General features: G+C 43.5%; 2 protein-coding genes across 3 annotated transcripts in view; one reads left to right on the top strand and one right to left on the bottom strand.

Moving 5' to 3' along the window:
- LOC135897753 (cytochrome P450 1A1-like) overlaps nucleotides 1–25,324 on the bottom strand; it is a 127,793-nt gene that overhangs the window by 78,199 nt on the left and 24,270 nt on the right. The gene's annotated exons all lie outside the window — the stretch shown is intronic.
- LOC135915180 (cytochrome P450 1A1-like) lies at nucleotides 1,180–25,308 on the top strand. 2 transcript variants are annotated; one of them, XM_070535651.1, is made up of 11 exons: nucleotides 1,180–1,369; nucleotides 11,541–11,787; nucleotides 13,108–13,275; nucleotides 13,342–13,521; nucleotides 13,889–13,982; nucleotides 14,729–14,902; nucleotides 16,645–16,853; nucleotides 18,134–18,259; nucleotides 18,705–18,809; nucleotides 21,941–22,072; nucleotides 23,417–25,308. In XM_070535651.1, the coding sequence occupies exons 3-11, from the start codon at nucleotides 13,113–13,115 to the stop codon at nucleotides 23,767–23,769; spliced, it is 1,536 nt and encodes a 511-aa protein (XP_070391752.1). In that variant the 5' UTR covers nucleotides 1,180–1,369; nucleotides 11,541–11,787; nucleotides 13,108–13,112; the 3' UTR covers nucleotides 23,770–25,308. The 2 variants fall into 2 exon arrangements, with proteins under 2 accessions (XP_070391752.1, XP_065304622.1); XM_065448550.1 differs by having other exon boundaries at nucleotides 1,181–1,369; nucleotides 14,747–14,902; nucleotides 23,417–25,306.

Genomic DNA, 25,324 nt, shown 5'->3' with positions numbered 1-25,324 from the left:
TGTCATATATATATATATATATATATATATATTAAACTCGGTGAACAGAACCTCAAGGGACCAGGAAAATAAGTTCCATTATTAGGAATTCTATTCACCGAGAGACTGAGCTCAAGTGTACGCACGATACTCTTTTGAAATGTGCATGTGATATACTTTATTGTCAACAGCCGATAATACTTTGGCAGATTTGATAAAAACGCTGCTTCTTACAAATGTTATGCTTGCACGCAGTCACAGGCTACAGCTAGCAGCACAGAACATAATTACAGAAAGAAAAGACACAGTCATTTATCAAGAAAAGAAATTGCCATTTTAGTGGAGCAATACATTTTGAGCCGTCGCTTACTTCAATCTTCATCTCAAGCGTGAGCGGATTAGGCGCGGGTTTCTGTGCTGTTGTCGGAAGCGCTAAGCCAACTCTTAGCTCGCCGATATTGCCACTACAAAGAAAACAGAACAAGCCATGGCCACGTTAGAGCCCATGGTAAAGTAACAGTAACCACGACGCTAACAAAAGCCAGCAAAAGCCGACTTGGCGGTAAAGTATAGAACTGGCGAGAAAACCCGCAAAAGAGAGGCCCCAAACAGCAATGCCTGCTCTGATGCCACTGAAATAAGGTGCTCAGTTTCATTTTCAGTAATGCTATCAGATCGGTTTACCCCGTGCTGGAGAATTTGCTGCTCCATTTACAGGGCAATTTCGTTTATCGAGATTCTGCTCGATATTGGGGCTACTGACCACTGTGTAGGCATAAATAACAGATACGGTAACTTCCAGAAAGTCGAGACAGCAAAGAGGTATGAGGAAACGAGTGAAGATTGCGCACGTAGCGGCAGTACTAACCGCGAGCGAGAGTATATGCACAGCGTTTACGCGCTCATCGGCCTAACTGAAACACGAGCATGTTTTCCCCAAGTAGCTATACCAACTCACAAGCTTGCAGCCATTTATATGCGGAATTTAGTTTTTTGACATTGCAAACAGTAGTAACAGAGAGTGGCCACGGTCAGTAGATCATGTACTTTAAGAAGGAATACACTAGGAGGCAGCGTCATGAGACAACCTTGAAGCCTATTCATAAATATTATGGAGGAGAAGTAGGTCCTAGTCACGTGAGAGGCAAAGCGGTATGTTGTAGTGGGCTTGCTTTGGTTGGGTCTGCTGCGGGGGTCTCGGAATATATGTATGCGCATATGGTAAGCGGGACAAATTCACGTCGAGGTTATTGAAGTTTCGAGCGTGTGATGCAGTCGAGTCTGTGTCATGTCAGTGAGGGAACGCACCGAACCACCACACGTTACGTAGGCGTGCCTCGCCGCTTAAGCCGCAGACAGGTGCCGATGCTGTAGCGAACGAGGACGTTGGGTAAGCGGCATTCCTTCTTTCTTTCTTTTTTTTCTCTTTCTTTCTTTATTTGTTTCCATTTCTAAAAATGCAATGGCGGGGGCTAAGATAAAAGCTGCAGTGAGGCAGCTTGAGGTGCCCTTAGCCCCTGTGTTACATGGTGCCAGTGTGTCGCGCAATCAGCCGTATGCAGAAAACATTACATATAAATGTTAAGTGCAATAATTAATGAATTCAAGATAATTTTCAATAGGGAAACAAAGAAATTACATAATGGCAAGTAAAAACAACGCAGATAGTACACGCCACCACATTACATAAACTTGGCAATAAGTAAATAAAAGTAAAAATCGCGTACACTTGACCACGCATACTTAAAGGTGAAAGGAAGTAGTGCTCGATTAATATTGGAATGATTAGGAGAAAAAAAAGGATGAGCAACAATAATGTCATTACAAACATTTAACAAGACGCATATGTGAATACCGGTGAAAAAGAAATTACGCTTGATTTATTAATTCGGAGAAGGTTCTGATAAGTGACAACAGTTCTGACCGTGGTATGTTAATGATGTCAAAGCCGGCGTCATGAAATGAATTAGCACTCTGGATAACTTATTTCTTGTCATTTGCAAGCCATAGTTGGTTCTTGAAGAGGCCACAGACCGATATTCTCCATGACAAGAAATATAGGTAGCTGGGTTTTTTTTTTTTGCAGACAAGCAATTTCATTAAATACGCTGTTCTCAGAGTTTGAGTTTGAGTGCCGTATACCAAGGAGAGAGCGGTTGTACAGGGAGTAGACTGTGGGTATGTTGTAGTGTAGTGCTCACTGTGACTGTGATATGGCACGTTTGCTATGATACGTATGATCTTTTTCAGTAGTAAGTGTATTTTCCTGAGGTTAGATTCAGTTGTTGTGCCCCCCACAAGGTGCGTATAGTTAATGTGCGATGCAAATAATGAGTGGTAAATTATTTTTACGGATGTTGGTAGACGATATCGGTTGTTGTTTAGCATTCCTGTGATACGGCTAAGCTTTTGTACTACAGAGTCTACATGTCGATCCCAGTGTAGCGTACTACAGAAGTATGTACCTAATACTTTAATTTCATTGACTATATCTATGCTCCCTTTGTTCATCTCTAAAGTGTGGCTTTGTGGAATCTTTGTGCCTTTCGCATAGGAAATTACGGCTTTTGTGTTATTTGAATTTAATCTTAGATAATCTTCTGTAGGTCACGTGGATATGCTCTGGAGAAACTTGTTTGCGCTCTTTATTAAGCCATTATAACATGCCGATGACACATATAGTATCGTCTGCATATATGATAAATATTACCTTCGGATAGATCAGAACATCGTTTATATATAAGTTAAAAAGCAGCGGACCAAGAATACTTGCTTGCGGGACTCCTGTTTTTATTTCTCCAGCAAACGATTTAAAGTTATTTATGTGCACATATTGCCGTCTTTTTTTTTCTAAAGATGACTTCATTAACTGCATTGGGAGGCCCCGGATACCATACGTCTGTAGCTTTGTTAATAATAAGTTAAGGTTAACATGATCGAAGGCCTGAGTAAAGTCTACAAACACACCTATTGTCAGTAGCTTCCTTTCAAAATATTGCAGTATATGGTCTTGCTGGTCTAGAAATGCTAACTGTGTTGATTTGTTTTTTTTTTTTGAAAGCCATACGTAGCTTTCGTGATAATGCGATATTTTTCAGAGAAGGATGATAACTGCACCATTATTATTTTTTCAAGTCCCTTAGAATAGTGCGGCAAAATTGATATGGAGCGATAATTTTGAATATTGAGCCTGTCTGCCTTGTATATTGTAATGACTTTAGCAATCTTCATTTTTCACGGAAGGGCGCCTTCAGCAATAGAGGTATTACAGATATTGACTAGAATGGTGGCTATATCGTGTATGGCATATTTTGTGGGTCTTATCTGCAGGTCGTCTGAATCACAGGTATTAGAGTTTTTCACTGCCATAAATACAGAGCAGACCTCGTCAACATTAGTTGGATGGAAAAAGATGGTATTTGGGCTTTCAGGTAGGGAGCGAGTGGTTTTGCGGGCGCGTATGCGCTTGTGTTTCTCTCTTCAGGAAGTATTCGTCAAACGCATTCACCATGTATGTTTCGCACAGTAAACGACTTTCTAGGCTCATTTTTTTCAATAGGTTCTGTGCGTTGTGTCCGCTCCATTATATTATCAAGGTTCCTCCACAGTTTTTCTGAGTTTCCTTCACACAATAAATAAAATTGTAGATAATAGTTATCTCTGGTTTTCCTTATTTCCTTGTTTAGACTGTTCCTGTAAACTTTAGGTTCTTTAAGGTCGGCAATTGGAAGAGTTTTATTGAACCTGGCGTACAATGTTTCGCGTTTCTTGATTTTCTCTAATAGCTCTCTTGTTATGCATGGTTTTCGGCATCACTTGGGTTTATTTTGTTTGACGGTGAAGTGTTTCTTATGCACAACTAAGAATTTTTCATTGAAAATATTGTAGGCTCTTTCCGCATTATTTTCCTCAAGTGGGTCCTCCCAGCTTACTCGTTGTAACTCTGTTTGAAACGCTGCCATTGTACGCTCATTGATGTTCTGAAATAACCTAGTTATATATCTGCTAAACTTTTTTAATCGGCGCTCGATAAAAATGCGTATTGGATTATGATCACCAACTGGGCAGCTTAAAACAGCGCTTTTTACATATGAAGGATCATAATTTGCAATAAATAGATCTAACGTAGTCTCAGAGGACATTGGGATTGTAGTGCTCGATTATATAACATTTATGCAATCGTTCGACAACATGATATTTAATAAGTCATGCTGTCTAGCACTACATGCACTCATGTAAATGTTATAATCGCCGCCAAGGATCACTTTTTCCTTCTTTTCGCATGAATTTGTCAACAGACAATCTACAAAAGTGAGGAACTCCTGCACGATACCGTCCGGTGGACGATAGCACACGCCAAATATAACACCATCACCCTGAATGCACAATGACTCGACATTATGCGTTATTGTTGCAAAGTCTTCCAATATGTCACATGGTTTGGAGTTTTTCACCAGCAGAGAGACACCGCCGCAAGGTCAAGTTGTTCTGTTCAAGCAAAGTGTAGGTTCCTAGTTCACCAAGTCTGTTACAAGCACATTGTGCATTCATATGTAAACAGCTCACGCCTTTAACTGCAGCAAAATAAGAAAGCCATTTTTCTTTATCGATAAGGCCGAGCTGCTCCTTCGTAATGAGATCAGTAACACAAGAACGGAAGACTCAGGTGCTAATGGCCCGGAGTTCATTCCCGTCTTTCACTACCGTCGCTGGTTCACCACTCGATTTGTGCATCAGCACCTTGTCATTTGCATTCCAAACAAACTGATAGTCTGCATCCTTCGCCCATTCCTTAGTGGCACCAAGAAGAATTCTGGTTCGTGAGGTTAGGTTTCCATTAATAAAAACCCGGTTTCTCTTTTCTCTCAAAACCTTTCGCTTGGCAATCCAAGCGTCTCTAGCCTCCTGGCGCACGAAGCGCAAGATGATCCAGCGAGCTTTCCCTGTTTTATACGGCAATCTGTGAACAGCGACTACATCTTGGGCTGTGACGGGTTGCATTTCCAGTTGTGCACCTAGGTGCACTTTCTCAAGTAGATTATCCCCCTCGGTTTCAGCAATCCCGTGTATTCCAACGTTTAGTCTTCTAGTGCGCCACTCAAGGGCTTCAAGGTCGGACTCAAGTCGACAGAGTTGTTCTGGAGCGCCACTACGCTCAATCTTTTCTACCTTACGTTTCACTTCCTTGATGTCCTTCTCTTGGATATCTTGACGATATTGAATTTTGTCCAATTGGTCAGATAACATTTTCAACGACTTCTCGATTTCTGTCATTTTGTTTGGAATCACAAGGAGTGAACTGAGCTTACGGACCATTTCTGGAGGTTTTGTAAGAATCTCCGAGTCTGTCCTTGGTGCCGGCGTGCTGGTGCCACTTTTACCTCCGCCAGCCCCGCACGCCTCACATTTCCAACTCTTCCAGTACTGCTCCCGTTTACCCTTAAGCGTGTTTTCGCTTGCTCCTGAGCATTCACCGCAATGAAAAGAAAACATGCATTGACCACACATCAGAACAGAGTCAATGTCATGCAGTACCTTACGGCAAGAATAACAACGAGACATCGCCAATACACGGACACTTCGCGGCAAACACACTGTTAAACTGTAGCACAATATTCTAGCCGTTGGTGGCATCGGCAGAACGCGGAAAGAAACGGCGGATAGGTGCGCGGCGCGCCGCGACGATGTTATCGCACTGGGACTTTATGTGGAACATCATGGCGACGGTACGAATGCGCCAGGAGTGTCCATATAGATGACAATAAACATTCACTCATTCGTCAGGGTTGTATCGCTAACCTTCAAACAGAGGATGTCAGCCCCAGAACGTCGGTAAGAGTGCGTACCACTCGTAACACAATCTCAAAGGGAGTAGCGTCGCTATCAGGCATAGCAAGTTTCTCGCGCCTTATCTAGATGCCTCTAAACCAACCCCCACACGCCAATATACGCCCACTCTATAGACCACGTCTCAAGAATGAGCGAATGGGCGCACTCTTGAATAAATGCTCCGAAGCATGGCCTACGTCGACTACACCTACAGCACACGAATGTTCGAAGTTCAACGTTTTGTGGCGGTCCACAGAGGAAGCGAGTGACTAGTGACATTACGTCTTTGCTACAAGCTATTACAAACTACGGAACATCTACGTTCCAAGCCTTGTGCGCAGCAAGAAAACATCTATTGCAAAAAAAATGGTTTGGATTTACGTGTATTAATCAAATTGCGGCATTACTTTCAGCAGCATATCTTACTGTTACTGTATTACGCATTCATACATAGTCACCTTATATATTGCCTCACTTCATGGGGAAACACGTATGAAACAAGTATCTCATACCTTCATCACTTACAAAACCAAGCAGTATGCCTGATTACATTTAGTCCTCACTTCGCATCTGCCCTCCCACTTTACCAAAATCTATAAATCCTTCCCCTCACTTACTCGTTACAGCTAAAACTTGGTCTTTTAATTTATCGCATCCGAAATTAAGGTACTGTAACTAATAATATTTCTGCCCCCCAACTAATCAACCGCAATAATACTAGATTCTCGGAACGAAATATGTTATCACCTAAAGTACGGACAAATTACGGCAAGTAGACAGCGCTCTTTTCGGGAATAATGTTTTGTAATTCATTGCCCATGAACATCAAGTGCGTCCATTCAGAACACTCATTTCATAAAGCATTGAAAATTCACTTGTGGTCAACAGCCTGTTAGTAATAAATGACCTTTATTGACAACGAACCATGCCTTGCTTTTTGCACTTTACGTTATGTATAACCGTCTAGTACTTAATTCGTTTTATGTGTAATGTACTCTGTATAATGATGTTCTAATGAAGTTGTGTATTCTCGTTATTTAATTTACCTTTGCTAATACTCTTTCAATGATCTGCAACACCACTGCCTGTCTGTATTTGATTATTTTTTGTACTTAGCACAGGAGGTCCCCTCGGCAGTTTAAACTCGGGGACCTCCTTCTGTACTAATATTTACCACATACTTTCCTGTATTCAAATATTTTTTCAATAAAACCATCAAAACTTCAAACTGAGCGCACCCGCGAGCGATTAGGCAGAAAATAAACGATCTGATAATGAGCGCACCGAGGAATGTTACTGAATCATAAACAGGACAAGCCGCTAGTTAAAGGTGTCTGCCAAATAAGGAACGACGAGAAACAAGCTGATCCTGATTTAATTCATAAGCGGGAAGTTTGGTCAGCTTGAAATAAATTTCTAGCCCCTCTTCTAGTTGAAGCACTATATAGGCTGCATGACCTCTGAAGCTCCCCTCCATCGCCTGCATCGAGGAGGCATCATCTTTCAAGACTGCAATAACTGATTATCTTTTGAATTTATCACCTTAATACTAATAATTGTTTGAACATGTATTTTTTATTATTATTGTACCCACCCCCCTCTGTAACGCCCTTTTGGGCCCTGAGGGTACTGTAAATAAATAAATAAATAAATAAGCTGTGGTCAAGGCTTCGTATCATACCCCCATTCAGTGTGTACAATATCCGTCAAAACAGAGGTTTGCTGAGCCGCAATCATGCCATGCAATACCTGGCAAGTAAGAAGTGCGTTGAGTGGCTAGCTTCTATCATTTTTATAGTATTTAGGCCCCTGTGCCTGTAAATAAGCGCTATTCATAATATTTTGGCAGGAACGGATTGTCTAGCCAAATATCAGTATCGCCTTAGCAGAAATATACGAACATAACAAAATACGATTATTCGTCGTTGCACTTCGTACTACAACAAAAAAAGTACATCAAATACAGGAAGTTGTGCATAAATAAATGTTCTTGAATAATTACGTCCCTTAAGCAATAAACAGAACTTCGGGAAGGGAGAAACAATTAATGGGGCGGAGAGGGCCCCAATCTGGCTGCCAAAGACGGGAATGCAACACCTACCAACTCCTTTGAAATTCATATCTCTGTAAAGCAGTCTCGCGGTTCCACCCCACTGACGACAAATAAAAAAAGTGAGAAAAGTCCCCGAGGAGTAAATTTCCCCACAGCGGAAAGAGTTATTTTGAAACGTTCGGAGATCACACCCACGTATCCTGAGTGCGCAAGTGTATCGAGCAAGGGCAGATGCATGCCTTCAACTGCTTTTTTTCTTCTTTAGGGTGAAAATACGCGAAAGTATGTGAAGAAGCGACCGCAGAGAAAAGAGCGTTTCTTTGGATTTTACTTAAAGGGACACTAAAGGCAAATATTAAGCCGCGCTAAAGTGATAAATTAGTGTTCGAGAACATCTAAGGCTTCAATATTATCGTGAACAGAGCTTTGGTAATCGATAAACTGAGGTAAATGAAGGGCACAATTAGCGACTCCCCTGGGAAATTCAAGTACTATAGCCCGGTGACGAAGGCACTCCTCATTATAATTCTGTCACCAGTACTCGACCACTTGTCATAAAGAGATCGTTGTACTGTAATATAAAACTAAGGAAAATGCTACTAGTCCAGTTCTATTTGATTTGTGTCAGCGATTCCTGTTGTACATATGCTCATAATAAACTTCAATAAACTTGTACTTGATGATAAACTTGAAAGCAAATGGGGCATTGCTGCATTGCTATTTTTGAACATTTAGTGTACACATACAATATATCTTATACTTTGCAGCACTAGAGAGCGTGTTTTGAAGCTTCCCTCTATGTTTTTCACCTTTAATTATGGATGTGTTGTGTGGCCCTCAATGCTGCAGTTCATGCTGCAGCATCCGCTTTGTGTACTGCGCACTGAATTAAGCTTGATACTCACATGTGCAAAAGGCCCATGCTTCTCTGACAAGCAATCCCATCTTGGAATTGTGTTTATTATGGCAATGCCTATGACAGTTATTTTTTATTGACAAGTTCACAACTTGACCTGGTCAATCCATCATGAGAAGGGATATGTTAACGTATAGAAAAAAAAGGATGTGTGTGTGGGGGATGATAGGATCAGACGCGGTACGAACAAACATACCTACAGCGTCCTCTAGATTCATTATTTTAAGGTACCGTAACAAAGCATGTTATGCATACAGTTCATACAGTTAACTCTGGTATTACTGCATACTCCCGGCGACGCAAGCTATATATATGCCATGACTGCATATTGCGACACACTATATACATCGATTTGTGCAACAGATGTTTGTACTCGCGTGTTAGTTAACTTGTGTAGCCTTTAAAAGCACACTTGACTTTTTCTTTGCAGCAGTATGCCACGGGCCTTTGTTGTTTCGTTAACTTCAACATAGAAAATGTCCTTCGTGTGTTTTACAGCCTAGCTGAATCCAGAATCGGTACTAACGTGTCCGTAAGTTCTAGTAACTTGTTCCTAATAGTCTCACAAGCAATCTGCATCGTAATTATCAGCAAATCATTCAAAAACACGCAGAAAGTCAACAAGATAACCAGAAATTAATAATCCCCTTTATCAAAGAAAGATACTTTTCTACTCGTGCGCTTTTTAGTGCGCCGAGTTTGCTTTTTAATCCCTGCAACAACAACCCGGTGATCACTAACCCCATGAATGATATCAACGATATCAACAAAATTAGGCGAATTACAACAGAGAAAATCCAGGGTACAATTAAGTCGTGTAGCTATATTTGAGTACATACTTTGAGTACATACATACCAGAAATGTCAACAACGTTTCTCGTTTCAATATTGCTACGGTTACAATTAATTACTTCACATGCACCGCCTTCCCATGTCGAGTTGGGTAAATCAATATCGTCCGCTAGCGATTCGGTCAGACGCCTCCTGGACGATTTCGTACAACGTTTCGAAATGCGAAAGTCTGTGCTCGGCATTCGATAAAAAGCCTCAATGACAAAAGAATAAAAGTTCACCAGTGTAACTGTACACAGAACCGACTTGACTGCGTATTGACGGACGTTCAGCACAGAGGACGAAAGGGATGGTTAAACTAATAAATACATACCCCCGCAGAGCCTTGGCCTGTCATTGCGACGAGCGCTATAGTTTATGGGAAATACCATGTCATCGGCAACGGACGCGTTGGGCCAAGATTCAGTACATTATATCAGCCTTGGAAGACTCAACCAATCCAGTACGTTCATGTGCCTTAGTTATTATACTTCGGTAATACATCCCTACAACAATTATTCACTACGAATACATTTCATACCTTTAGTGTGCCATGATCAGAGAGGAAAACAACTTACCGCTTATCAGCGTCCAGTAGAAGTGTTATGGCAATATTAATTAGTTTACGAACTCTAAATTTAACATGGTTTTCCCTGTTTCCCATGTTTGTTTTCTGATATTCCCAAGGCGCTTCTGGTACCGCCCGAGTCTGAGAGGAATAATCCTGTTCTAGGCTGTACTGCGAACCCTTGAACTTCTCGTGCGTTCTTTAAAACGGCCTCCTGTTCTTTATCAGATAAAAATTTGCGATAAGTGGCCTTATATTGCGTTCTTTAAAACGACCAGCGTGACGTGCGCCTCACTCTGACCTCAGTTGACTTTTCAACTTAGTATGCAGATACTTCTAATCAGAGCTTCAAACTCTTCCCCCGTTTCAGAGCGGCCGTTCAGCGAGGTCTACCTTGTTTGTTTGTTTTTTCGCGAACTCTTACTTGTTGCGTTAGATCTTTAATTACTTTTTTCGTTTACGCAGCAATTACATAACGTCGTTTGCGTGGCTCTGAGCTACGCCAAGCTTCTTACTATTTCGTCCACCATGTCACCATTATTAGTAATACTGGTATCAGTGTTATCTAGCTTAGTCATAGGAGTATCCTGTCAGTGCTTGAAGGAGTTCATTTTGCGCTGCTGAGCTCCAGGAGGCAGGTTCGATAACGGTCGCGACGGCCACGTCGCGGTGGAGGTTGGTGGCACGAACGCTCGTGTACCGTCGATTGGGAGCGCGTTAAACAAACCGAGGTGGTCAAATTTAACCCGGAATGCCCCACCTCGGCGTGCCTCATTATACGATCGTGGTTCTAGCACGCGAAATTCGTAAATTATTTTTTTTCTTAGAAATTCACTTGACCTTCATCAAAAGGGCAAGGGTTGAGCTCAGTGTCAACGGAAAGTAGCAAAAGCGAAGCAAGATGTAACACCCGGTTCTCAACCAAAAATGTGGCACACTGCTCCAGTATGCACAGCACCTGACAAATACCGGGAGAAGTCGGCAACGCTATAACTGGTTTGTAGATTTCTGGTAGACGATAATCATTAGCCGGAATTTTTCCGACAAACCGCGATTCACAGGCATGCAATTAAACCTAAGTCCAGGAGCCCTTTCGTTCATCCTCTTTTGACCTGGAGGTAAACAAACATAGCTGTAAGTTGACTAATACGGTCTTGCCGGTGGTGCAACGCCGCTCTGAACATGTGTTACCGAACCGTGACAGATGTTCAAGGCCGGGAGCAGGGCTGTCGCACAAAATAAAAACGCAAGACTCCCACCTCACCTACCTCGAGGGTTTCGCTTTCTACACTTGACGAGCAGTTTTGCAAATCAGAAGCAGACAGGTGCGTATGCCTCAAGGTGAATTCGCCGTCTTTCGACAGCGCTGCAGGGGTGAAGCGGCACGCCAGGCTCGTCAGGTGCATATCAATGGGTGCAGGAGTCATCGGTAGACGGAGCGAGCCAATAAGTACCGCAGCAGTGATGATGCCGTGGTGAGAGATCGCGCTGCCTCTGCTAACTCCACAACACGGCACGTGGCTTCGCGAAAATTAGTGATGAGCTTCGGTCTGCTGGAAAAGTGAGCGCCTACTAACAAACCTCCGTGCTGTCCGCGGGGCCCACAAAGACGTAAGTAAGGCTCAGTCTTACTAGGATTTAAGCTACGTCAAGGCTATCAAAGCCAAGCTACATCAAGGCTTACTTCGGAATAATTTCGGCTTCATATAAACACGTGTGTTTGCAAGTGCTGAACACTGCGTACTACATCTCCTTGTGTGCTTCTGTGGCTAGTATGCTACTAGTTGTCAGTTTTATAGAATGCCTAATACCTGTGAGCGTTTGTCTAAACCGTTGCCATTCAATGATTTCTTCGAGGTTGCAAGGTAAAATGGCTATAAAGAAATACATTTTAGCCAGAGGTTGTTTTTTTTTTCACAGGCATATGCAGGAGAAGGGCAATCAACTTCGGCAAGCTCGTCATACTTCACAGTGGATGCAGTTAGATGGACGCGAAAATAGCAGAAAAGATAAATAAAACTCCCTGACTCGTGCCACCCGCAAATATAGCTCTGTAGCTATAGCGTTCTGCTGCTGAGCAGATGGTCGCGTGTTCGACTCCCGGCAGAGGTGGCGGTTTTGATGGAAGTGCAATGCGAACGCACTCGAGTGTAGTGCATTGGATGAACGTCAAAGAGCGAACAGTTAAAATTAATTCGGAGCTCTCCTCTGCGGTGTTTCTTATGCTATCTCTTTGTCTTTGCCTCTTTCCATCAATTCAATCAAATGTAAGTGCTATTAAGAGGGAAGAGTTGACCGTGTCATATCTTTTCCGCATTCAAGATTTAAAGTAACTGGAGCTGTAGAAATCGCTGATGTTTCTACCATGACTGACCAAACCGTTTGCGACTGAATTTGTGGCTAAGGTCTAAAAGCATCCCATCTCTGTAGAAGTGTGAATTATAGTATCTCTGTGTTAGGTGTACGTAGGGCTATTCCCTGTGTAGCGATGCCTTGACTAGAACCTCGCCCTGTGCAACCCATCCAAATATGAGGCAGCCCATTGTGACGCACGACAGCAGCTAAAAGCTGAAAACTTGGCCTGCTGCATCTGTTTGTCACTTTCCGCTACGACATTTTCACCATCGCTTACTTATAGTCCTCAGCTACGCCGCCACTGTATGGCGAAGGAATAGAAAGCTTTCCTTGTCGCCAGTGGAGACTGAACTCGGTGCATACCGGCAACGTCCACTTTGGAGCTGGACGCACAGACCACTGAGTTTTCACGCAGCGTTGTAGATTGGCAATTTGTGCGGGCTCTCGTGCAACACGCAGGCTTGTACAGTGAAAACATTTGTGCAGTGTTATTTCGGGAGGCCACAGCAAGTAGTACCTGTAGTCGTACACATACGCATATTACAATGCTTTCCGCACTTCGCCATTTCCGACCAGCTGCCATGGACGACTCCCTCGTAGCATACGCCTCCATCCTGCTGGACTGGCGGTGGATTGGCATCGCGCTGGTCTTTGCCTTCACGTGCCTCGTGAGCCATTTCTACGATAGAGTGTCCAGGTACCCAAAAGGACCGTTCCCTGTCCCCGTATTCGGGAATCTGCTTGGTGAGTACCTTGGGGCCGTAGGAAAGCCCGTTTCGCAATGTGCGTTTCGTTTCTCGTTTATTGCAGCTCTGCGGAAGGTAGAGAACCTGCACGGCCAGGCGATCGAGTGGTCCAAGACGTATGGCGACGTCTTCACCCTGTGGTGTTCGCACAAGCCGATGGTGATCCTCAATAGCTACGATGTCATTCAGGAAGCATTCCTCAAGCGGAAGCACGCGTTTTCGGGACGTCTGCCTCTAAAAATGCGTGGGTACACGTTGCCTTACTCGCTATTGGAAATGTCGCCTACGCATAGCCCGCCTTTTCTTTCCATTTCTTTTTGTTGTTAGCCTAACTCAAATGCACTTCCTTTATTCAATCGCATACGACCCATATAGACATTCCGTTCTTCCATCTTGTGCACTTTGGCGCAACTTGAGGCACTGAACGCGCCAATTCAATAAGTATAACTAACTTGCATGCTGAGCGTATGGTGTTCGTTTCTACTGATGGTCCACTCAAACTTCGAAAATTCGCCACGCGCTCTCCTTCTGTGCAGTATTACATGTGCGCTATTGAACACAATCAATTACTTCTTTTTCTTTCCTTACCTAGCCTCTGCTTACTACTTCAGGTGACATACAAAACCAAGGAAATCATGATGTTATGTTCGAGGATTACACGCCTTACTGGAAGGCACTTCGAAGAGTTGCATCCCTAGCCGTGCGGTAAGTGAACTTCTGCATATTTCCACCTAACATTTGTCCGCTATTTCTACACAGTTATTAGAGTCAGCTTATCTTCAAAAGCAATAAATAAATGTTTCATTGGTGCAAAGTAACTTAAACGTAAACATCATAGAACTTGAAAAGTGGCGTACCATGACAATAGAGTTTTCAAAGAGGCAAGGTAATAACGGCTCATGATAGTGGATATAAAGGATAGTCTAATGACTGTCCTGTTTACGCAGCATCGAACGCTGCCTGTGGTAGCGTGGATAAATGTTCCTATGGAGTAGAATCATCTAAGGAAAAATGTTTATTGTTGGCTACACACTAACATCGCAGGCAGGACGAAGCTGTATTAAAATACGATCGCATTATTTCTGTTCTTTCACCTCCCCTGTGAACAGTGTGGTTGTTTCAGGAGCAAACGCAGAAGCCTGACTACTATTGTTTTCTATTGCGATTTTCTTTACCAATTTAAAGTTATAATGCCTGCGTAAATCGCCAACACCATGCCGGATTCTGTCACTGTAAATCATTATCATTTCATTTCCATCAACGTCTCACAACATATTATTCCAGTTGGCCAGTTGTCCGTCCCTTTAAGCGTCCTCCAAAATATTTGTATGACATCTGCTAAATCACCTAAACAATATCTCGTTTTTATGGCGCTACTTAAAACAACGGTTGAATGGCAACTTGTGTATTTCATCGCGCATGAAGCCTAGTGAAGTGGATGTGACTTCCAGTTTTGTAACCAATCCCAGGAAGTACGCGGCCACAAAAGCCCTGGAAAGGCTATGCACCGACATCGTTGACGCCTACGTGGACACCTTGACATTGGAGCCACAAATTGCAGACTCAAGGAAGTTGTTTTTCTCCATGCTTTACAAGCTTACAGGAGCATCAATCTATGGCGCAAGGTAAGAGAGTTACTTTTTGCCGTTATGGGTGTAGCATTCCTCTCCGGGGCCTATCTGCGCGATGACTTTTGGGGTGTAGGCCCTATAGGCTCTCCACGTTTGCATGACCTTGTCATGACATTGTTTGGTACGCGGTAGCTATTGCAGGCTACCTCGTCACGTGCTCTCCTGCCTGCTCTCTGCCGTACACGCGCTCGAGATCAGCGGCTACAAATTACAGCTTGAGCGTCACGCTGTGAAGGCCTATTTCCCATTAGTCTTTTCTTTATTTTTTTTTATGACTTGGCTAAAAGACGGTCACGTGGCGCTCCTTTCCAGTCATTTTCCTTTCTCCATGTTTGGTGCGCACGTTCAATGCGATTATCAGCAAATATAGATGTCAGCATTGTCACTGCTGGAACTGAGTATGTGCACTTATGACACTTAGTTCATAGAGGAAGCTGTCTTTAATTCTGTCGACCACGCAGTACTTACGAAATTGTCAGTGCCTAGCGCAACGTCAGGCAACTCAGAAAGCAGAATAGCGACCATCTGCGCTGATCTGGACGTGAAGTTTTCTTTGTGCACATTTTTAGCATCATGTACTTTTGTTTACGAGGCAAGCCTTCATACTGCACAGTGCCACAAAGAAACGATCGAGTTCTATCCTCAGCTGCCAAAAACGAGCGTGCAGCGCACGTGCACAAACACACAAATAAGAATGTTCATGCTCCCTAAAGATCCATCAAGCACATTTTATCCGTCAGCGCAATATTTCCAGCAATGCTAAGATCACGAGTGATACTCGTGACCTCGTAATGCGCTGGAACTAAGGATACCTATCTTTAAGACCATTCTGCGCACTTATTCGTGAATGTTTTTTCATTTGTCATCTCTCTACTTTTTAATTCTTTCTTTTTTAATTATGAGATTTCACGTGCCAAAACCACTTTCTGATTATGAGGCACGCCGTAGTGGGGGACTCCGGAAATTTCGACCACCTGGGGTTCTTTAGCCTGCACCTAAATCTAAGTACAGGAGTGTTTTCGCGTTTCGCCTTCATCGAAATGCGGCCGCCGTGGCCGGGATTCGATCCCGCGACCTCGTGCTCAGCAGCCCAACACCATAGCCACTGAGCAACCACGCGGGTATCTCTCTACTCGCGTTATATATTAATCTCGTATAAAGGACATTTAGGGTCTAATTCGCGACAAGATAAGCCTGAGCGAGTGAGAGCCAAGCCAAGGGGACTTGCCTCAGCTTTTTCCGGTAAGTGAGCCTCAGTGAGCCCGGCTGAGTGGAATCTGGGTGAGTCTAAGTCCGAGTGGAGCTCGGCGGGGTAGAACTGTGGGGAGTCTGAGTCCGAGTGATCACGCCAACAGACGAATCTCGAGTAGGGGGTGTAATGAGTGGACGAATCTTTTTATTATCGCTTCGACGTGCAACAAATGTAGCCGTACAGCGAAAAATTTATCCACAGCCTAAAATTATAGAATTAAATATTCCTAAGATTACGCCGGCAACTAGCGCAGTATAAAATAGACAGGTGTCAAGTGACGCGCTGCTGGGCACCGTTATTCGCTTCGAGGATGATAGAAAAATCACCTGAATTTAAAAAAAAATCGCTGTTGCAAGTTAGCGCTATCTGAGTGCGCTCATGCATAGCCATCACGTGCCCAACTCGATTATTTATTTCAAGTAGCTTACTGCTGAATCACAGCTGACCGCTCTTGGAGACCAAAGAAAGGGATTGTATCGTGCAGCCTGAATGGAGAAGAAAAGGACATTCTTCGCCTGGAAGAGATAGACCACGAGTACTACGCAGCCTCCCCAGACGGCCTGCCGAGCGACATTGCGCCCATTCTAGGACTGCTGTACCGCAAGAGGGAGAAGAAGATCGAGGCCCTGTACACTGAGTACCGACAGATTATTGACCGGCTGTTCGCTAAGGCCGAGGAGTCGTACAAAGCAGGTATGTTAGGTTGTCCCGTTTTCTTTGTCACTGTCATGCGAATAACTGTTTTGTTACGGCCGATATGAGAGTGTCGCTAATCATTGAATAGCCGCAGTTATACGTAGTTCGCACTAACTTCGTATTTCGTCCAATGCGCAACATTACCTACAAATTTATTTCCGATTTGGCAGGAATTTGTTGTCTCCGGCAGCCCGGCTCTGGGTGAACGCGGGAAGTTTTCCGACTCAACTCACATTCTTTAAACATTTATAGGAATTTTGGTTTATTTCACATAATTCCAGTAAAGAACTTTCTAACTACACACAGAACGCCTCAGCATGGCCAGGATCTTCAGAGAAAGAACGGCATCATGTGACCGAGACCTTCCACTACGCCTTACATTCTGGCGCGGGACAGCAGCTTTCACCTTCTTCCTGCGACGGACACCTGCTCACACGTCACAACTTTTGCGCACGCATTCTCACATGCCACATAGCTGTCGCGTGCACAGGGTTCGACACTTTGTGTAACAAAGCCACAATTATAGATATTTTTGTTCGTAAGAACATTGCTGAGCAGAAAGGCATCTCTCGGCTGCTGTTCGAGTGCTTGCCAAACTCCATTACGGGTTGTAAAATTAAAGTGGTGCACAAGGCATGCCCACGCTTACACGAATGTAAAATGCTCGCGTTTATAGATATTTAAACACATAGCCTTTCATTAACGAACATTCTTCACAGTTCCATAAGTTGGCTGCCCCCGAAACTCCACAGCTACAAAACACTGCAGTTCACAGACCAACGTCTGCACTTGTAATCAGAGGCGACAAGGGAGGCACAGGCACAAGGACAGCTAGGCAGACAGGTATACAAAAAGCTAGGCATACAGGTAGGCAGAGGTAGGCAGAGGCAGGCAGAGGCAGGCAGACAGACAGGTAGGCATGCAGAGAGTTCCCCAAAAGTGTGCGTGAAGTTCCCAAAGAGTGCCTATCGCTTTAAAAATCATTTTGCTGAATAGCTTGAAGGTGCCTGTACCCCCAATTGCATATAGCATGGTAGTTGAAACAATAACGAAGAACGAGGTAGAACCTCATTCTGCAGCACACGCACCTGGTGGCAAGCTGCAACAACAAGCGGAAAAGGCAAAGTAGCCAAGCGAGGTACATTGACAGCCCAAGATTGTTTTCTTCAGGATGCTATATGTCTACAACAGTTTTCTGGTAGGCCTTGCATACCAGCAAACTTACAAAGGTTCATTACGCTGTCGCGCATGACTGCAAATCGCTTTTGTTCCATCAGGTAGCAAGGACAACATCGTGCACGGCCTGATTTCCGCTCGGGAGGAGGCCACCCGACAGAGGGAAAGCGACGCCGAATATCTGACCAAAGAAAACCTGGTTCAGGTTGTCATGAACTTGTTTGGAGGTGAGCAGCCAGCACAGCGTGTCAGATTCTTCAGTGATCGCTTCCCACATTCTGCTCGACAGCGTGCAAGCTTTGTTTATTAGCGGAACCTACACACTGTAATTTGTACCAACTCCGTGAAACTCAGCTCAGTTAAAGCTCAGTGATCAACTGTTTTTTCAGCGCCGGCTTGAAGCTAATGCCGCCTTGCCAGTGAAACTAATGAAGGGGCCCCGGCGGAACTCTAAATCTAGTTTAGACACCACCGATGGCTCGCTTCAGTCCTTAACCAGCAGGAGTCTGGACGTGATAATGTGAATAGCGTAATCACTTGTTTCTCTCTTTTTTTTATACTGGAACCTCTGCTCTTAATTTCCATCTTCACCTACCATACATAATCTCGAAAATTTTGCTAAAACGCATTATCTAATTATTCTCATCAGCGCACAAAAATCTTCCTTCATAGGTGCCACAGACACTTCGGCGTCAACGCTTCAGTGGATGTTTCTCAGGCTTGCTAAGCACCCCGAGATTCAGAAGAGAATTCAAAAGGAAATTGAAGACTGCATCGGTAAGAACGCATTATTGGCCTTTTAAAACAAATGCTGAGTCAGTTTAGCACACGCTAAAGTGAATGAAGGCGAAAGCCTGCGCGCTCACGAGATATTAAGTTACTTGACATTCTCATTCGAATGCGTTGTCACTTCCTATTACTTGTTTTCGCCCATCAACGGTCGTGGGTTCTATTGCCCTAATTCATTCTTAATTAACTACGCCTTAATTACCTTCTCCTTTATTAACACTAAAGGTCGTGTGTTCGACTCCCCCCAATGGTCATGGGTTCGACCATCTATGGTGGCACCACCAATTTCGATCCCATTCTTTTGTTCATTGGTCTTTTGTCCCATTGAAGAGCGCCCCATACTAAGTGGCGCACTGTTAACCAAGCTGGTACCAAAGAGCTTCGGTGAAGAGCGGCATATGCCCAGTCGCACGTACCCAATGAACCAAGCTGGTGACAAAGATGCTCACTGAGGCGCGTTACCCAGCGCCACATACCCAGTGACTCAAGATGGTCCGGTGGTGGGTTTTGAAACCGGTTCCATCAGCACGAGAGCCCAATGCTGTACTCATTAGACCATGGACTTCCCAATGACCCAAGTTGGCGGGAAAACGGTTACAGACAGACAGACAGACAGACAGACAGACAGACAGACAGACAGACAGACAGACATCTATCTATCTATCTATCTATCTATCTATCTATCTATCTATCTATCTATCTATCTATTTATCTATCTATCTATCTATCTATCTATCTATCTACCTATCTATCTATCTATCTATCTATCTATCTATCTATCTATCTATCTATCTATCTATCTATCTATCTATCTATCTATCTATCTATCTATCTATCTATCTATCTATCTATCTATCTATCTGGCCCTCTGTGTTTATGTAACCGTTTTCCCACCAACTTGGGTCACTGTGTAGAACCTTGGGCCGCAGCGCTAAGAAAACCGCCTTCGAAACCAACCATCGGATCAGCTTGGGCTATTGGGTATTTGCCGCTCTTCAGTTAGCATCTTGGAGGCCAATTTGCGGCACTGTATGTGTCACTGGGTGTGCGCAACTCTTCAATGACAAAAAAAAGAAATATCCGGTACACGGCGGAATCGAATACGCGTCACAAATATCCTAATACAACCCTGTCTGAATATATATTCTCACAGGCGCCACGCGTGGACATCAGGCGGCGGCACAAGATGGCGCAGCGTGTACAGAGGGAAGTGCCATAGAGTTTCCTACAAAATTACTAGAGGGAACTCTGGCACTGCAGTCGTTGTCCTACCATGGGAATGATGGGAAGTACATGGATTTGTCTGATCTTCGTGCTTATGGATTCAAACGTTATTGTGGCTTTGTATATTACGCTACATAAATCTTATTGTCATGTATTTCAGCGCAATCTATATTCTTCGAAGTGCAGAAGACGCCGGGAACGCGTACAACTGCTATTAATTGCAACAATTGAGCTTGTGTATGTGCCCAAATCGAAACGCGCCAAGCGTCTCTAGCGTCTCACAGCACTGGCATGCCCGCGATAAGTTCATAAGTGCATTTCATTCGCTTGTCGATACATGCATCCGTGGCTTAATGGTTTCAATATCTGGCTTCTGTACTAGAGTCCCTGTGTTCGAATACTACCATCGGGCAATTTTAATGATGTTTATTTATTTATTTATTACGCAATAAACTGTTGAAAATGACGAGTTTACAAAGTCACAAAGCTGTTTGAAGCCAAAAGGACGAAGTTTAGGCAAATCCATGTACTTCCCATAATTCCCATGCAGGGACAACTGCTCCCATTGTAGCTCACGTAGACACTAGCGCCAGAGTTCCCTCTAGTAATTTTGTAGGAAACTCTATGGGAAGCGCGAGAGAGGAACCCGTCTGCAGTACGTGTCTCGTAGATGACGCGTCTCGGCGACGGCGATACGGTGTGCCGCTGCATTGCTTCAGTGATAATCGCATTAACGTCGACTCTCATCGTGAGATCGATCCTGCCGGATTTCCTTTTCTTTCTATTTGAAGGACGTAAAAACCTTAAGGAAACAGATCGTCGTCAGATCTATCTTGCTAGATAATGCCGTCGAAATGTGTGGATACATAGAATCTTGAGTGCCAAACTTTAGCTCTCTGTTGACTACCGCCAATCGAGTTGTGCTCACCAGTCTCATTTTTTTTTTTTTTTTGGGGGGGGGGGGGGGGGGGGTGATGAAACAATACATCTCAGGTAGAGACTTGTACTATTCGACAAAAAAAAAACGTGAGATCGCCGTTCGCAGGACACACCATTCATTCTTTTCTTTTTAAATCAATTGTCCAGCAGCGTCTCATTTACATTCTTCCGTAGTATAATATAATAAGTTACGAAATTGAACTTATGGCGATATGAAAAAGTTAGCCAGATTTATTTTTAAAAAGAAATATATGTAAGAATTTTTTTTACGCTCATTAGGTCGGGAATTTTCCAGTCGTCCTCCCGTGTTGAGCACTGTTTTGAGGAGCCTGAATATGTGTCATCCACATTAATATTGACATAGAAGATACAAATATATTATAAATATTATAAAACAACCTCTCTTTTCGAATGATGATCAATCCCCATGTTAGGAGCCCCCGTGAGAAGAATGAGATGCTGGAACAGGCTACCTTTATTCGCATAGAAAATGGGTGATTATAGCCCAATTGAACCTGCGTCTTCCACCTTGTTATATCATAACTTCTGTGCGGCAAAATACAGCAGATGTTACCTGCCTCTAAAATAAGCACGCTACCGGCAGCATTCGCGTACCAGTGTTTGTTAATTGCAGTAAGTCGTGCTCTTTTTTTTGTAAGTCTTGGTGCACTTAGAAATAACGATTTTTATCCGCCATCTAAAGTCAAATAAAACTTAAGAAAAGTAAGGACAGAAAGCTTTTTTTGTTTTATTCGCATTTCTTCAATTATCATTCCTTGGAAAGAAGAGCATCAACTTAAATACGACTGACCACTCATCCGGCCTCCCCGTACTTCTGATACAAGACACTCGTTATTTTACTGCGTTCTGCATGACCTTAGACATGCTGTTGCCAACGCCCTTTTACCGGAAGCTGACTTTGCCTACCTCGAATTTATTTTCTCGTATTCGTATAGGAACCAGTTCACCTGCGTACGAAGATCGAGAAAGACTGCCTTTTACAATGGCTTGCATGATGGAGACGTTTCGGTGTCATCCTTTTGCACCGATTGGCATGCCCCACAAGACAAGTACAGATACAACAGTCGGTAAGCAAAACATTGCGGCAACGTTAACTTGATCAAAAAGATAGCGTTAAAAAGCAACAGAAGAAGCAATCGCACGCCGTATTCACACTGCAGACCATTCTATGAAGTGACCTTCACCAATGGGTCACCGTATGTTACGTTCCTCTGCTAGACTAGATGGCTCGGACTAGATTTGCGGTCGTGATGGCAGCCTTTTAATGGAAGAAGAGTTCAAAAACACCCTCGTATACTCCAATTTCAGTGTCGGTATATTTATTTGCAGCTTTTAGAGGCGTCAATTCAATAGCCAATAAAAAAAAAGCCAAGCAGTGCTCTAGATTGGGGACTTAAAGGTCAGCAGTGAAGAGGAGGCTCTAATCACTGAAGTCGTTGAAGTTAGATTTTGAGCTGAAACAATTCGCATAGAGACACTACTAATTTCTCTTTTTTCTTTTTTTCGCATCGCAAAGTGCCTCGAGCGGCCAGTCTCGCATTGATTTTGCGTGCATTTTGGGGCTTCTTTCACGCTCGGAAAAACACTTTCATGTAGCATGTATTGAGCAACAGAAAGCTGTATCGCGACTTTTTCATGTCGCTCTACAATTTTCTCATTCACACTTTTCATCTAATTAAAATATTTGAGAAGTTGGTTAATCAACTAACCCCTAAGTATCTAATTAGGTGGAATGAACAATATAGTTTGAGTATCTCCATGCGACGGGCAAACAACACTGCCTTCGTTCCGTCCAGCTACGTGGCCATTTGCAGATTTTTAAACTCTGACTAAAGTTAGCTGGGACACCCCTGTATAGTAGAGAAAATGAGGAGGTTTCATCATACACTTTTCGCCGCAACAGACATCAACACTAGACAGAATGCGTACCCAAAATAAACCGCAAAGCAGGCACAAAAAGCATTGCAAAAGGGCAGATTGTTGCCTCAGGTATTATTAATGGTATTCAAGTTCACAGTTTTTCACCATTCCTAAAATAATGAAAACAACGACAAAAATAAAAACGGCAATTGAAAGAGAGTCTACACTACATGAATTGTCGACTTCTCTCAGGACACCATGAAAACATGCATATAAAGTTTTCCAGTGCTTCTATAGTCGCATTAGCAGCTTCACTGTAAGAGGCTCTCTCTCCTACCACTACATATAAGGGAAAGTAAGAAGTACGCTGTGAATGCTTAAGAAAATCAGCCTTTTGTAATGCTTGTATGTTATAACGATATGTTTGCAACCGGAGATAACAATCTAGGCCGGCGAACTTAATTATGAATTATGAGCCACGAAACTCGCACAAAACTCAAATGAAATTCCTAAGTTGCTGTGGTAAAGCGCAAGCTCCTCAATTTTCGCAGGCACGGCAGCCATACCTAAAGACACGGGTGTGTTGTTCAACGTCTACGGAGTGAATCACGACACACGCTTCTGGGACAAACCAGAAAAGTTCCGGCCTGATCGCTTTCTGGACCCCGTCACTGGAAGACTGCGTCAGGATGCCGGGCCGCTGCTAAGTTTCGGCCTAGGTGCAAGGGCTTGTCCAGGGGAGAAGCTCGCACACGTTGACATATTCTACATCCTCGTCCGATTCATGCAGAGAGTCAGCTGCAGTGCCATCGACAACGCCTCAAGTGTGGACATGAGAAGCATCGGTTCGTCGCTCTTCCTCCTACCGGCTCAGCGTGACATCGTTCTCTCCAAGAGAAACTGATGCTTGGAGCGCTGAGTTTCACGGAGCGTTCATGCCCAATAGAGTCCAAAGCTGGGGCCTAAGGCCAATAGCTGCGATTCAGGCCGTGAAAGCCTTGTTGCATCGTGTTCAGGTACCTCCGAAATCAGCCGGGTTGACGTTTTGATAGGTGAAGCTGCCATGGTCGAGCTGGCATTGCCATCCTCTGTGTGTTCATTTCAAACGCGTTTTAGCGGCGTCAGAGCCGTTGTTCGAGTCGGCCCAAGGTCATTCAGTGGGAAGGAATACGCAAGACGCGACCTTAAATTGATAGCGGTACTCGTAAGCAGATTCTCTGCAACAACCTTAGACGTGACAAGCAAAACAATGCTGCACACCCTTTATCAGATCCAACATGTGTAATACGTCTTATCTCGCTCGCTAGATCTTTTTCTTTTTTTGCCAAGAGAAGAACTGATTTGCGATCGATCTTCTTTAGGCGGGACAAAACTAAACTTTTCGGCTGCATTATTTCTACAAAACACCTGTGGGAATAGGAACATACAACAAAAATTCGAAAGCTGTGTTCAAGTTATTATTGTTAAACACAAATCGTTTCTCTTGACATGTGGCATAACTCATAACTACAACATAACCTTAGCATTACTAACTCAAACGTAACATAACTCATAACTCATGCAAAGGACTGAGAGATATATGCCATTTTTCGGCACATGGTCTACATGAACAACTCGGAGATTTCCGTCGATTGCGCGAGGTATAGCGCATAGACGTTCAGTAACATTTCTTACAAGATGGTGCAGACCAGCTGGTTGGGATCTTAACGTCGCTCTCAACTTTGTTTCAAGATTGTCGACAAAAGTGAGTTCTTGTTGCATTACGTGCAGCAGTCGCACATCAAAACTTTTGGACCAACATCTGTGACATTATGCTTTCGTTTTCTTCGTTAAGAATGTCACGCAGTCATTGAAGTTTCTTCTGTTTCCATCTGCATGCGCTTCTCAAGGCAAATCAAGCCTAACTTTCCTTTTTTTTTACATTTGTGTGTTTACGTACTGTATACGTGTAGTGAAGTGGTGCTGCTTGAGTAGCACTGCAGTGTTTAACACAAGAGCCATGCTCAGGCTTCAGAACTTGCTTCGTACTCCAATTCATGTATGCCGACCAGAAAAATTAATAAAGAGTTGGTTTACTGAAAAAGTCACGCGAAATGTATCTTTCATTGGATGCCTGTCTCAAAGGAACGCCAAACTTTCTTAATCTAAGCGATGCTTTCCAGTTACGCGGCAGGAAGAAGTAAAACGTCACTCACGAACACATTCTCAGAGTATAAAACCTGGCCACAACGCCATAACGTAAAAAAACTGCGAAGGTAATTTGAAGAAGCTGCCTTGAATTATCGCCACTTAAACCAAAGTGTTGTAGTGAATGGCTACGAATATGTTTGAATTTTCAAGCATAAAATGTACAAAGGCGCTGCTAGCTATAGGTGCCATCCTAGTTCTCTGGAGTATCGTCGGCTACACAGGCCCTTGCCAATATAGCAGAGAATCACGTTATATAATTTTGTTGTTGT

The sequence above is a fragment of the Dermacentor albipictus genome, chromosome 1, assembly GCF_038994185.2.
Source record: "Dermacentor albipictus isolate Rhodes 1998 colony chromosome 1, USDA_Dalb.pri_finalv2, whole genome shotgun sequence".
In the NCBI taxonomy this organism is placed as follows: domain Eukaryota; kingdom Metazoa; phylum Arthropoda; class Arachnida; order Ixodida; family Ixodidae; genus Dermacentor; species Dermacentor albipictus.
The sequence above is the reverse complement of the archived record's forward strand: the minus strand, read 5'-3'. Positions and strand labels throughout refer to the sequence as shown.